Here is a 13,397-nt window from a genome sequence, read left to right on the forward strand (position 1 = left end):
CGCAAGAGGCGGAAGGCTGAGTGGAAAAAGGCAAGCACTGGTTCCATCATTCTGTAGTTGGAGTTTACATCTACTAAAACATCAATTATAGGGTAAATCTTATTAATTAAACCTGTATTAGATCATAGGGAAATTTTCAATAAGCCAGTGGGCCAACACATGACAGTCCCTTAATGACACAACCAGATTCAGATTCCTTCGTCCTTCAGGCTCATAAATTCAAGTAAATCTTTTCGTAACACATGCACTGGCAGCCCACATGAAGCTGGCACGTGGGTAAAGCACATATCTACTTATTACCGCCCTAAACACAGCGTAATATCACCTCTACAGGCAATGGTAAGAGGAATAATAACGCCACCTCGAAAGTCTAACTCGACATCTCTAGCGCGGCTCACTGGCAGACGACAAAAGAAGGAAACACTCGAGTCAGCCATGCAGGAAAAATATATCTTCCCATTTTCAGTTCTCCTTAGCGTTCTCTTGAGGAGCTGCGGGGTCCTGCCGTGGGTGTGTGACCTGTACTTGCTCAACGTGGCTATCCTGGCCAGTTACATGCAGTGTCAACACCCATGCATCTGCAATAGGGGCCGCATCCCGCCGCCTTCCCGAATTCCAGCAAGAGGCGGAGAGGAGGAAGCGCCCCGATGGTTCCGCCTTGATTTGAACCCATCAGGAGAGCTGGTCCTTTCCTGGCACGGTGATAGGGTGACCAGCGACACCCAAAGGGCCTACACGTGTGATGGTGACAGTGTCGAGCGGGAAATAAGCTCAGGACGCCAAGGTAGCATTAAATACGAGGAATCAAACTCAAAGTGCTCTCAGCATTCCCAAGAACCAGAACAGTTTCCCACTACAGATATCCCACAAGAAATGGAGGATGTGAATGACTTAGGACATGCGACGCCTCCTCCTCAGCCTCCTACAGGGGTTAGTGACAAAGGGCGCCAGTTTCCACAGCAGAGGGTAGCCAGGGCGAGGGCGCAAGCAGCTCTAAGGGACAGATACCGCGCTAGGGAGTTTGCTGGGAAGAGAACGTGACTGGGGTGTCTTGCGCTGTAAGAAAGAAAGAAAAAAGATCTCGTGCGGTTATCATAGGTTTCTGTGCTAGTTTTCCTGATTATTAGTCTCTTATCATTGCCATTTGATTCCGTTTTATCAAGTTCAACACACACATGCACACACATACACACACGCGCGCGCACGAGGACTAAAATGACATCAGGCCACATATTCCTACGAGATAAACGATCAAAGTAATTACGAAAACCAATGACAGCAGCGCACGACTCAAGGTGTTGAACGTAAGAGCAGACATGCATCTAAACCTCCACCTCCTCCTCTCCCTCTTCCCTTGAAACCCCTCTGAGCTGATCTTCACCACCACAATAGGTTTAATCTCGCTCTCTCTCACCAGCAGAGTGTTCACCACCACATTACAGATGACCACGAAGAAACAGAAGATGATGAGCAAGACAAACCATAAGTCTATAGCTTTTAAGTACGGTGTTCTAACGTAATTGCTTGAACTTTGGGCAGATAGGCTAACCAGGACGAGAAGGGAGGTCAGAGAGGCCATGATTCTCTCGTTGAAATCCGTAAGAGGGAAATAAAGAGTGGAATAACTGATGAAAAACATGAAGGTACTAGGAGCGAAGCTATTTAGAACATGGTGAGCTGCCTGCCCTGAGATATGAAGAGTGAGAATGAGATAATGAGCGTCAGTAGTGATGGTAATGTTATCCAGCCGGTAGTCGTAGAGATCCCCGTCCCCTGAGTACTGAAGCTCGTAGTGGTTCCCCAAGTCTTGATTTTGTACCCACTTCATTTGGTTATCCGCGCCGATGGAAAGCGTCACCACACAATTGTAATGGCCGAAGGGATAAGCGTGGAGTTTTAAGTTACAGGGGCTGGCAAAGAACATCCTCGTCTTTTTCCTTATCAGTATCTTTGCGCCCTCCTCCGGTTGCCTGCCTGGAGGAGGAGTAGGAGGAAAGAGTTAAAAGGTGTGTTTTCTTTTGTATTATAATGATTACTTCGTGGGTTGCATAAGAAAAGAGGAATGTTGGTATTGATTATGTTATGTAATTCTCTCTCTCTCTCTCTCTCTCTCTCTCTCTCTCTCTAAGACTTACTCATATAGGGGTCGGTAAGATTCAGGTGATGGCGGAATGTTTGGCCCTCCTCATTCCAATGGACGAAGCACCTGGACCTTTGATTCTGCAATGGAACTTGTAGGCGTGACGGGAAGCCAGCATACACGCGCACTGGCGGCGTCCACACGTTCTGGCAGGGGAATTTGGTGTCCAGCTTGTTACTAAAGACGAATTTGAGGCGATCGTCGTGCCAGTAGTGGTCTAATACAAGCTCCAGCACCGCCGCATTCTTCTGTGACGTCATTTTCCCGATGTTGATGATGGTGACGTTGTACACCACCTCTGACAGGCTGAACTCGGGGAAAGGACTCGCATTTCTTTGGTTACCTGGGGGGATAAACAAAGGAACATTGCAGCTCTCCTCGTCACTGCCATCCTCTGTTTGCTGTCGGCCATCGCAGCGGAAGTAACTCAAATAGCACATCCCGTCGTGATTGGAGAACTGAAGGGCGTTGCAGGAGGTCAGCGTGAGAACAGTGCTGGTGCCGGGCCGTACTGACCGCCACTGCTTTCTCCCCACAGGCCACGAGTGCATCAGATCCCACCTCCTGTGATGCAGACTGGACCACAGCACCCACATCCCTTCCACCTCACTGATGTTACTCAAGCCGTCCCTGCCCTGGAAGAAGAAGCCCTCGGGGACAGGCTTCAGGGTGTAGTAGCGATCGAAGCCCTCAACAGCGCCGAAGAGGGTGTAGTGGAGAGCGACTGGCACTTGGCAAATGGTGGAACGGAGGTCAGCAACGCAGCGCAAACGAGTGATGCTACCTCGGGCCAGCGCGGTGCAGTGGGCGGTTCGGTTCATCTCAGCACTGTCACCAGAGAACAACCAAGTGTCTAGCTCCTTTCCTTGACCCAGTTCCTCCTCCTTCAGTAGTCGTGTTTCATTTATATCGTTTCCCTGTTCTATTTCTCCCTCCTTCATAGCCCTTCCCTGACCCCTTTCCTCCTTCAGTAACCGGCCTCCCAGTCCCCCGCACCGCCAGTCAAAACCCCAGTAATCCATCGGCCCGGTTAACTTCACCTCGACTTCCGCCTCATCGCAGATCACCGCGCTCTCCTTCTCCTCCAGGATCACATTGCCAAACGCCCTCCAGGACTCCAGGGACTTCATATCCTCCGCTGCCTGGACCATGGCGAGGCAGGAGGAGGGCAGAAGGGCGGGGTCAGCGAGGGGCGCACGGCGAGATACTGCTGCTATGAACCCGTTAAAGGAGGAGAAATAAGAAGGGTGGCTTCCCAGACGGTACTCCCACAGCACGATGGCGCCGCTGGGGACTTCCACCTCCCCCAGGGTTATGAGGTGGCCCCCGACAGTCACCCATACCTGAGAGAGAGAGAGAGAGTTTCCTAGACTGCTTCTCCTATTAATAATGTAGAAATCTTGTTCATCTGCCACTAAAACCGTAAAAACACCTTTAGAAACCCGTGTGTCACTTCAGCTAGGTAGAATCTCCTTATTGACAGTCTCCACGTGACCTTGATACCTGCGCCGCTTACCTGGTATGTGAGGGCGCGCTGAGGGGCGGTGGCGGGTGGAGGGGAGCGTTCCAATGTGTCGTTACTGGACTGTCGGCGCACTCCTATACATAAAGGGGTCCACGCTCTCCCCGGCAGGAAGGTCCCCACGGTTTGTTCGATGCTGTTCACTTTTACGGTAATGTTTATCCCGAAATCGCGCAGACCTTGAGTGAAAGATGTCAATGTTTTGTTTATTTATTTGTTTATTTATTTGTGTACTTATTTATTTATTTATTTATTTATTTTTATCTATAAGCCGAAAAATTCACGTATGTAGAAAGATTTTTCATTCACAACAACAACAACAACAACAACAACAACAACAGCAATATCTTTACTAGAACAACGAATATATACAATATTAAGGGCATGGTCAGGTGATGTCAGGTCATGTTAGCTGAGGTCAGGTCAGGTCACGGTTAACTTACTCAGAGTGACAAGGGTGACATTGTTGGCAGACAGAAGCATGACGGTCGCGTTGGGCGTGAGCTGGGTGGGGAGGAGCTGCACCAGGCCACACAGGGACGCCCCCACGACAGCCCCCTCCTCCTGTGTTACCAAGTCTGCGCGCGACTCCTCCAGGGCCACCACCGCCACGCCCTCCGCTGGGTGAGGAAGAAGAGGGCAAATAAAAGAGAACAGATCTTTTTCCTTGGCCAGCATCCCTCTTACACACACAAAAAGAAAAGTTAGCGTGAAAATAGCGGTAGAAGATAGCAGTAGTTGAAACATTGCAGCGATGAGAAAGAGGTTGAAGACAGTTACTTAAAGGACAGTGTGTGTGTGTGTGTGTGTGTGTGTGTGTGTGTGTACCTGGAGTCAGCACCGTCAGCACCATCAGCACGAGAGTTATGATGATCCAAGAGACACCAGCACTCAGCCTGCAGCAAAGCCTAGACTGACGCTTCACCATTTCACTCCTACGAGGAAGGAAGGTAGGAAGGGAAGCAAGCCGCGTCTCTGGAAAGGCAAGAAAGAGGCAAATCAACATTGGTCAAAAAGGGGTGCTGTGTTCTCAAGTGCCTTAAATTAACTACTTTTAGACCCTCTAGTCCAGTGGGCGCTACGGCGGTTTTCAAGGGTCCTTTCACGATTCTGGTAATAGTTTAAGACGATCGTTGAACAAGGTCTAATGGATATCAATAAGATTTTCAAGGATGTTTTTTAATGATTTCACTGAGTTTAACAAGACCAGTTGCAAAGGTTCTAGTGATTGTTAATGGGGTTTTTCAAAGGTGTTTTCATTATTCTAGTGAGTTTAACAAGGCTATATAATTGAACAGCCTCTAGTGGAAGTTACCATGGTTTTTTAATAGTGCTTTTATGATTCTAGTGATGTCCTAACACGCTCTAGTGGAAGTTACTGGCAATTCCAAGGGTTTACTCATGATTCTAATAGTTTAAGAAGGATTTCATGCCATTAACGAGGAAAAGACACATGATAAACCATCTTATCATCTCTATGGCCTTTGAAAACAGCGATAAAGCGTTACAAAATACAAATTTCAGAAACAGAAGACGAGGAGGAGGAGAATGAAGAGGTATCTACAAAACCTTTACAAAGAAGCACTACACACTTACCTGAAGGTCGCCTGTGAAGATCTAAGCATTATGTAGCCGTGAAGAGGAGCGCAGGGTGACGTGTAGGGAAGATATAACGATAATTTTTCAACTGAGTATATTTGAGTAGCCATTAAGGGAATAATAATAGCGACCTAGGAGGGGAATGCTAGTTATTTTACGAGGTCGGGGCGTGTTAGTATAAGGGGTACGATATTTATGGTCTTAATGTACGACGGCTGATAAGTGACGCGTTGGAATAGGCTATTTGGAAAGTACGGTAATGATGCATCTACCGTACGATGATTAATAGGTAACTTGGCGATTATTTCAGGATATAAGTATAAGAAGTACGATGTTTATGGTCTTAATGTACGACGGCTGACAGGTGACGCGTTGGAATAGGCCATGTGGAAAGTACGGTAATGATGCATCTACCGTACGATGATTGATTGGTAACTTAGCGATTATCTTTCAGGAATGGCATATGTAGTTTAACTTCTTGTTTATTTATATTGTTGTCTCTTGGTTGTCCTTGACCGAAACCTCCTTTGATATTAGAGAGAGAGAAAAAAAAAGATAAATAAATAAATAAAAAAAAAATGAATAGAGAGTACGATATTTATGCTCCTGCTGTACGATGATGGATAAGTGCACCAGGTGACAGATGATGTGCTAGCGTGTTATTAAAGCTGAGTCATCGAGTCTGTTGATTTTTTTTAATGTGGTATTATATTACTACTACTACTACTACTACTACTACTACTACTACTACTACTATTAACAGCACCAGGACAAGAAGAAAGACAAGAAAAGCGTGATAACTACTTTATTTGTTTTCTTAATATCACATCACTTCCAAACGAAAGAAGAGGAAGAAAAAAAATGATGAAAATTGAAGTGGAAGATGAAAATTAATATATGTGAAAAAAATATGATGACCGGAGAATGTTAATATGACACTAAATTACCTTTCCCCTACTCTCTCTCTCTCTCTCTCTCTCTCTCTCTCTCTCTCTCTCTCTCTCTCTAATATATATAATTACGCAATGCATACAATTCCCTTATTTCTCCAAACTTCGCTAATATTCTACCCTAAGTTCAAATTTTTTCCCGCCAAAGTCGCCCTAGGGATTTTAATTCATATCTAATTGTTCGTCTTTCCGCCCTAGTACTGTATTTTTTCGCCCTAGTACTGTATTTTTTCGCCCTAGTACTTTATTTTTCGCCCTAGTACTTTATTTTCTACCCTAGTACTTTATTTTTTTCGCCCTAGCACTTCTATTTTCCCTTCCCAACACGTCTAATACCTTTCATTTCCTCCCTAGCAGTCTATTTTCTCCCTAGACACCCTTTACTTTCCTCCCTAGCACCCTTTACTCATTCCATCACCCTCTCTTGCTAAAAACACCCTATTTTCTGACTCTAACACCATTTCGTCGTCTTGGAAAACGTAATCTTCAGGTAAAATCAAATTGTTACCTCACTTGTACATGCTAATCACTAAAAAGCCTCGTTAATGACTCTAGAACACCTTATAAGCGCCTTGAATCTCATAAAACGGTGGCAAAACCCTTTAAATTAATTCCTGGGGCATCTTTTAACTCTAAACTCTATTGAACTGCCACAAAATATCTTCAAAAGGTGCTGGAAAAATCTAAATTGAATCAGAATCCTCTTTGACTTCCCTAGATCGCATTTGAAAGCCCTAGAACTTCTTATAACTGCCTCATAACAAAATCGCCAGGTCACCATTCACTGGATCCTCCTCTGACAATCTGTAAACACGCTGGAACACCTTATAATTTAAACAAAACACCTTTCAATCTCCCTAACTCCTATTTGAAAACTGTAAACTCCTTATAACTGCTTCAGAACAAAATCGCCAGGTCACCATTCACTGGATCCTCCTCTGACAATCTGTAAACACGCTGGAACACCTTATAATTTAAACAAAACACCTTTCGATCTCCCTAACTCCTATTTGAAAACTGTAAACTCCTTATAACTGCTTCACAACAAAATCGCCAGGTCACCATTCACTGGATCCTCCTCTGACAATCTGTAAACACGCTGGAACACCTTATAATTTAAACAAAACACCTTTCAATCTCCCTAACTCCTATTTGAAAACTGTAAACTCCTTATAACTGCTTCAGAACAAAATCGCCAGGTCACCATTCACTGGATCCTCCTCTGACGCCCTGTAAACACGCTGGAACACCTTATAATTTAAACAAAACACCTTTCGATCTCCCTAAGTCCTATTTGAAAACTGTAAACTCCTTATAACTGCTTCAGAACAAAATCGCCAGGTAGCCATTCACTGGATCCTCCTCTGACAATCTGTAAACACGCTGGAACACCTTATAATTTAAATAAAACACCTTTCGATCTCCCTAAGTCCTATTTGAAAACTGTAAACTCCTTATAATTGCTTCACAACAAAATCGCCAGGTCACCATTCACTGGATCCTCCTCTGACAATCTGTAAACACGCTGGAACACCTTATAATTGAAACAAAACACCTTTCGATCTCCCTAACTCCTATTTGAAAACTGTAAACTCCTTATAACTGCCTCATAACAAAATCGCCAGGTAGCCATTCACTGGATCCTCCTCTGACAATCTGTAAACACGCTGGAACACCTTATAATTTAAACAAAACACCTTTCAATCTCCCTAACTCCTATTTGAAAACTGAAAACTCCATATAACTGCTTCACAACAAAATCCTTAACCCTTTCCGTTCATCAGATCCTCCACTTCCTCTTCGGTATCATGTGGAGGCGCAGCTGGGTATCTATGAACATTCCACTTGTGAATCCAGGAAGTAAGGGGTCTGCCGCGTCCCAGCTTCTCGCCTTCAAGGAACGTCTGTGGCATAAACAGCCCCAAGGTCTCAGGGATAGGGGCCAGCGTCACCGCCCCCAGCAGCGTGATCCCAAGCAACACCCAGTAGTGGAATGTGTCTCCTTGCCCCGACTGGAAGAAAGGCTGGTGATCTGATAAGGCCGACATCACCACCGCCACTACCACCACCACTGCTACTACAATGCAATCTATATCCAACACTAGTTAAAATTACATAACCCAATTTATGTAAGAAGAAAAAAAAGGGACAAAAAAATAAATAAGTATATGAAGATTAGTATCACCACCATTACTACTACTACTACTACTACAACTACTACTATCACAGCTACGCATTCAGTCCACGCCCATTACTCACGTGCAGGAGATGAGGAGAGAAAGTCATCCCTACCATCCCGGAGACCACACTTAGCCCCGCTCCTGAGGTTCTAATGGGCGTGGGTAGGATCTCAGAAGGAAGCAGAAACACGAGGTACAGGGTGCAGGATACGGTGAGTTTAAGGACTGCTAGGACTCCTATTAGCTTCCAGATGTCTGAGGAGGAAGGGGGAGAGAAATGAGTGATGTTAGATAGGATTTTTTTGTTAAGGTTTCTCTCTCTCTCTCTCTCTCTCTCTCTCTCTCTCGCCACGGGGGGAGAGGAAGGAAAAGGGAGAGAAAAAAGAGAAAAATATATAAAATCATTACTACTACTACTATTACTACTACTACTACTACTACTAGGACGATTGGTAAACTGGTATGCAAAGAAGAGGAGAAAAAGACAAGGAAAAGAAAAGAAAAACGAGATTAACGAAGGAATGCAAGAGAAAAAGAGAAAAACAAAAAACATCACCACCACAACAACAACAACAACAACAACAACTACTACTACTACTACTACTACTACTACCACGACACTTACGGTCCACGCAGAAGGGGGCAGTGATGCAACAAACGGCGCCAAGGAGGAGAGAAGAAAAGCCGAGGAACCGCCTGCCGAAGTAGTGAGTGACTGCAAGACCCACAAAGACACTGGGGATCTCGAACAGACTCAACACCAGGTGGCTTAAGAAGTAATTTCCAGGCAGCACCGTCATGGTCATCAAGGTCACGCCATAGACCAGGAACTGAGAGAACCTGGAACCATTGGATTGGGTAGTTAGGTTAGCTGGAGTGACCGGGTGTGTGTGTGTGTGTGTGTGTGTGTGTGTGTGAGAACCATATTTTGAAGCACAAGTGTTTCTTTCCAAAGGCTTCTCAAGAGTGTTTCTCCTGTTAATATCGTAGAAATCTTGCTAATCTGTCACTAGAACCGTAAAAACACCCTTGGAAACCCGTGGCACTTCAACTAGAGCCTTTGGAAAGCAGTGAAGGAACATCGCAGGGGTGTTGCAGGGTAGAAATCTTGCTAATCTGTCACTAGAACCGTAAAAACACCCTTGGAAACCCGTGGCACTTCAACTAGAGCCTTTGGAAAGCAGTAGAGGTGTTGCAGGCTACGTTCACTGACTTACGACAACAGGAAGAGCATACAAGCACGGAGTCTCAGTTTGGGATAGATGAAAGCCCTCGTTAGTGGTTCATTTGCGGGCAGGCGGAGTGATAGGTCCTTCAGCTCCTGTTCCACCTCCTCCCGCGTCACGGTGCCCTTCGTCCCGTTAGTGGAGCCGATCTGAAGAAGGTGGTGGTGGTGGTGACTGTGGTGGTGATGGTGGTGATGACTGTGGTGGTGATGGTGGTGATGACTGTGGTGGTGATGACTGTGGTGGTGACTGTGGTGGTGGTGGTGGTGGTGACTGTGGTGATGGTGGTGGTGACTGTGGTGGTGACTGTGGTGGTGGTGATGGTGGTGACTGTGGTGATGGTGGTGGTGACTGTGGTGGTGATGGTGGTGGTGATGGCGGTGTTTTTGTTATTGTTATCTTATTCTGTGCTTTGTTATTTGTTGTTGTGTTGGTAGATGAAGTAATATTAATGGTAGTAGTAGTAGTAGTAACAACAGCTCCACCACCACCACCACCGCTAGTTATTGTCCCTTCCTTTGTGTTCCTCGGCGCAAACTAACCAACCAGGGGAACCAAAACAAACAAAACAGCTCACCTCAAACAGAATATCGGCACACTCACTGAGCCTTCCCTTCGACAGGAGCCAACGAGGGGACTCCGGAAGCAGCCTAGGAGGAAGAGAAGAAAAATAAGCCTTGGGGAAGAGAAGAAAATAACATTAACCTAACCTAACCTAACCTAACCTAACCTTAACCTAACCTAACCTAACCTTAACCTAATCTAACCTAACCTAACCTCAACCTAACCTAACCTAACCTAAGCTAACCTAACCTAACCTAACCTAACCTCAACCTAACCTAACCTAACCTAACCTAACTTAACCTAACCTAACCTAACCTAACCTAACCTAACCTCCCTCCTGCAAGAATTCAAGTCACAGGAAGGAGGAAATACAGAAGCAGGCAAAGAATAATAGATTTTACCAGAAAAGGGGTGAATGAGTGAGAGTACTTGTTAACTCTTGCATTAGGGAGGTGGACAGAATAGTGGTGAGAGAGATGAAGGAAGGAAGGAAGCCCAGAGAAGGAAACAAGACAGAAAAGATGAGAAAGAAAAGATATTGAACGGAAATAAGTTAGAGGATTAAACATAAGAGGTAGGCAGGTGTGGTAAAGAATTAAATGGTGTTTTGAAAATTGTAAAGGTGAGAGTGGTTCACCTTGAGAGTTCGTCATTTAAATGGTGCCAGAATATTCCTTAACGACTCACAGAGGTAATTAATTCTTTACATTTCATGACTCTGCATCAGAGAGAGAGAGAGAGAGAGAGAGAGAGAGAGAGAGAGAGAGAGAGAGAGAGAGAGAGAGAGAAACACAAACACACACACACGACACATTCTCAAGAAAAGGAGGAATAAAGAAAAGAAAAGAAGAAAAATTAAATTGCTTCTTACATCCTTCATTTTTTTTTATCCCCAACTGCATAAATGAGGAGGAGGAGGAGGAGAAGGAGGAGGAGGAGGAGGAGGAAGAGGAGGAAGAGGAGGAGGAGGAGGAGGAGGAGGAGGAAGAGGAGGAAGAGGAGGAGGAGGAGGAGTCATGATAACGAATATATGTGTTAGATAAACTCTTTTCAACTTAATAACATAATTACTTCTCCCCTTTTGCGTCACCCTTGCACTCTGTCACCCCATTCACCCCTTCACCTCATTCTTTCATTCCTCCCCTTCATTCTTTCATTTTTTTCGTTCTATCACAGTCACCCCTGCACTCTATCACCCCTTCACCTCATTCTTTCATTCCTCCCCTTCATTCTTTCATTTTTTTCGTTCTATCACAGTCACCCCTGTACTCTATCACCCCTTCACCTCATTCTTTCATTCCTCCCCTTCATTCTTTCATTCTTTCGTTCTATCACAGTCACCCCGTCCAATACTCTTTCATTCCACTACACTACAGTCATTAAAAGCACCCTTGAAAACCCCAGTTACTTCTACTAGAGCCTATTGAACTATAAAACCATTAAAAACACACTTGAAACCCTTAAGAACTTCGACTAGTCACAAATAGAACCTTGAAAACCTTAATTAATTCCACTACACCCTGTTAAACTATAAAACCATTGATAATACCCTTGAAAATCCAACTTAATTTCACGAAACATTTAAGTATCGAATCCCTTTACATCTCTAGGTTAGCATATGGACGGAATTGAACTCCCTTACCGCCAATAGATGAAACAAAATATCATCGGGATCATAGAAGTGGCTGAAAACAGTTTCCAGTGTGCTGTCAGGTAGGCGACGAGGGACATGAAGCACATTCCTAAAGTCCACATCACGAAGGTCAACATCACGATCAGATCACGGCGGTTAGGTGGGATCAGTTCCATCACTATAAGGAATTTAGGACGTTTGGATGCTGTTACTAAAAGAATCACGTCGAAATCGGAGTTAGAAGGACTGAATGCTGGTTTTTCAAAAGGATTACGAAGAAGTTATTAGGATTCTCTCGTCTGTTTGGTGTTTTCGTGAGATTGCATTGAAATATAAGGAGTTAGAAGGGTTAGGTGTTAAGAAGAACCACAGCACGGTACTTACTAATGACGTAGGGCATAAGATAATTAGTCTCGAAGCCGCAGGACTGAGTGAAGCGCAGCAGCAGCCTAGCGATGGGATGCGTCACCCACAGCAAGGGCAGGGTGAAGATGGTGTAGGTCCCCACTGCTATGTAAAATACGATCCGTCTCCCGAAGCTGTACAGGGCAGGAAGTTGTGTTAGTTTCGTATCCCCTTACATTATATTCCCGTTTTCTTTCGTTTTCCTTTAGTTTTTTCCGTTTTCCTGCGTCTCCCCCCTTACTTTATATTTCCGTTTTCTTTCACTTCCTCTTGTTTTCCCCTTAGGCTAAACTCCCAGCAGTAATCATGACAGGACAAGAAATTATGGATTTAATCTGGCGTGTCTCTGAATACTAGCAGAGAGAGAGAGAGAGAGAGAGAGAGAGAGAGAGAGAGAGAGAGAGAGAGAGAGAGAGAGAGGGGCATTATTCACAAATCGCTCTTTCTCAGGAGTCTTTCCCCTTTTCATAATACTGAAATCTTGTCAACCTGTCACTGGAACCATAAAAACACCCTTAGAAACCCGCGTCACTTCAACTAGAGCCTTTGGAAAGTAGTGAAGATGTGCGGAAGAAGTGCCCTGGAACACTCACTAGTTGTCAGCGAGCATAGGCAAGATGAGGGTGCCCAGAGCGCGGCCCGCCAAGTTGATGGACAGTGAATTGTGGGCGTAGAAAGCCTTATCACACACCCACTCATGCGCCGAGGGATCCGTTTCAGTGAAGTCACTTTGATCAAACTCCCAACCGTGGCTGCACTCTGCAAAGACAAGGATTCCTGCTTTCAAACGCTTCTAAACGCTCCCAAACCCTTCAAAACGCTCTTAAACGCTTCTAAATGCTCTCAAACGCTTCTAATCGGTCTCTAATGCTCACAAACGCTTATAAACGCTCTTAGACACTTCTAAACGCTCCCAAACGCTTCTAAACGTTCTCTAATGCTTCTAAATCCTCTTAAACGCTTCTAAACGTTCCCAAACCCTTCAAAACGCTCTTAAACGCTTCTAAATGCTCTCAAACGCTTCTAATCGGTCTCTAATGCTCACAAACGCTTCTAAACGCTCCCCAAATGCTTCTAAACGCTCTTAGACACTTCTAAACGCTCCCAAACGCTTCTAAACATTCTCTAATGCTTCTAAATCCTCTTAAACGCTTCTAAATGCTCCCAAAGGCTTCGAA

The 13,397-nt window shown here is 44.9% G+C and overlaps 2 protein-coding genes across 2 annotated transcripts in view; both read right to left on the bottom strand.

Moving 5' to 3' along the window:
* Positions 1–99: 99 nt before the first annotated feature.
* Positions 100–4,785, bottom strand: LOC135094013 (uncharacterized). Its single transcript, XM_063993730.1, has 4 exons — positions 4,491–4,785; positions 4,106–4,282; positions 2,136–3,841; positions 100–1,974 (listed from the first exon to the last, which is right to left on the bottom strand). The coding sequence occupies exons 3-4, from the start codon at positions 3,289–3,291 to the stop codon at positions 1,211–1,213; spliced, it is 1,920 nt and encodes a 639-aa protein (XP_063849800.1). The 5' UTR covers positions 3,292–3,841; positions 4,106–4,282; positions 4,491–4,785; the 3' UTR covers positions 100–1,210.
* A 1,267-nt stretch (positions 4,786–6,052) lies between these two features.
* The window catches only part of LOC135094014 (beta-alanine transporter-like), an 11,279-nt gene continuing 3,934 nt past the window's right edge, over positions 6,053–13,397 (bottom strand). The window contains exons 5-12 of the mRNA XM_063993731.1: positions 12,813–12,978; positions 12,199–12,353; positions 11,824–11,992; positions 10,195–10,267; positions 9,609–9,766; positions 9,017–9,231; positions 8,471–8,646; positions 6,053–8,223 (exon numbers count right to left, since the gene is read on the bottom strand). Of these exons, the coding sequence (XP_063849801.1) occupies positions 7,975–8,223; positions 8,471–8,646; positions 9,017–9,231; positions 9,609–9,766; positions 10,195–10,267; positions 11,824–11,992; positions 12,199–12,353; positions 12,813–12,978 (1,361 nt within the window). The 3' untranslated portion in view covers positions 6,053–7,974. The remainder of the gene's footprint in view (positions 8,224–8,470; positions 8,647–9,016; positions 9,232–9,608; positions 9,767–10,194; positions 10,268–11,823; positions 11,993–12,198; positions 12,354–12,812; positions 12,979–13,397) is intronic.

The sequence above is a fragment of the Scylla paramamosain genome, chromosome 44 (genome assembly GCF_035594125.1).
Source record: "Scylla paramamosain isolate STU-SP2022 chromosome 44, ASM3559412v1, whole genome shotgun sequence".
Classification (NCBI taxonomy): domain Eukaryota; kingdom Metazoa; phylum Arthropoda; class Malacostraca; order Decapoda; family Portunidae; genus Scylla; species Scylla paramamosain.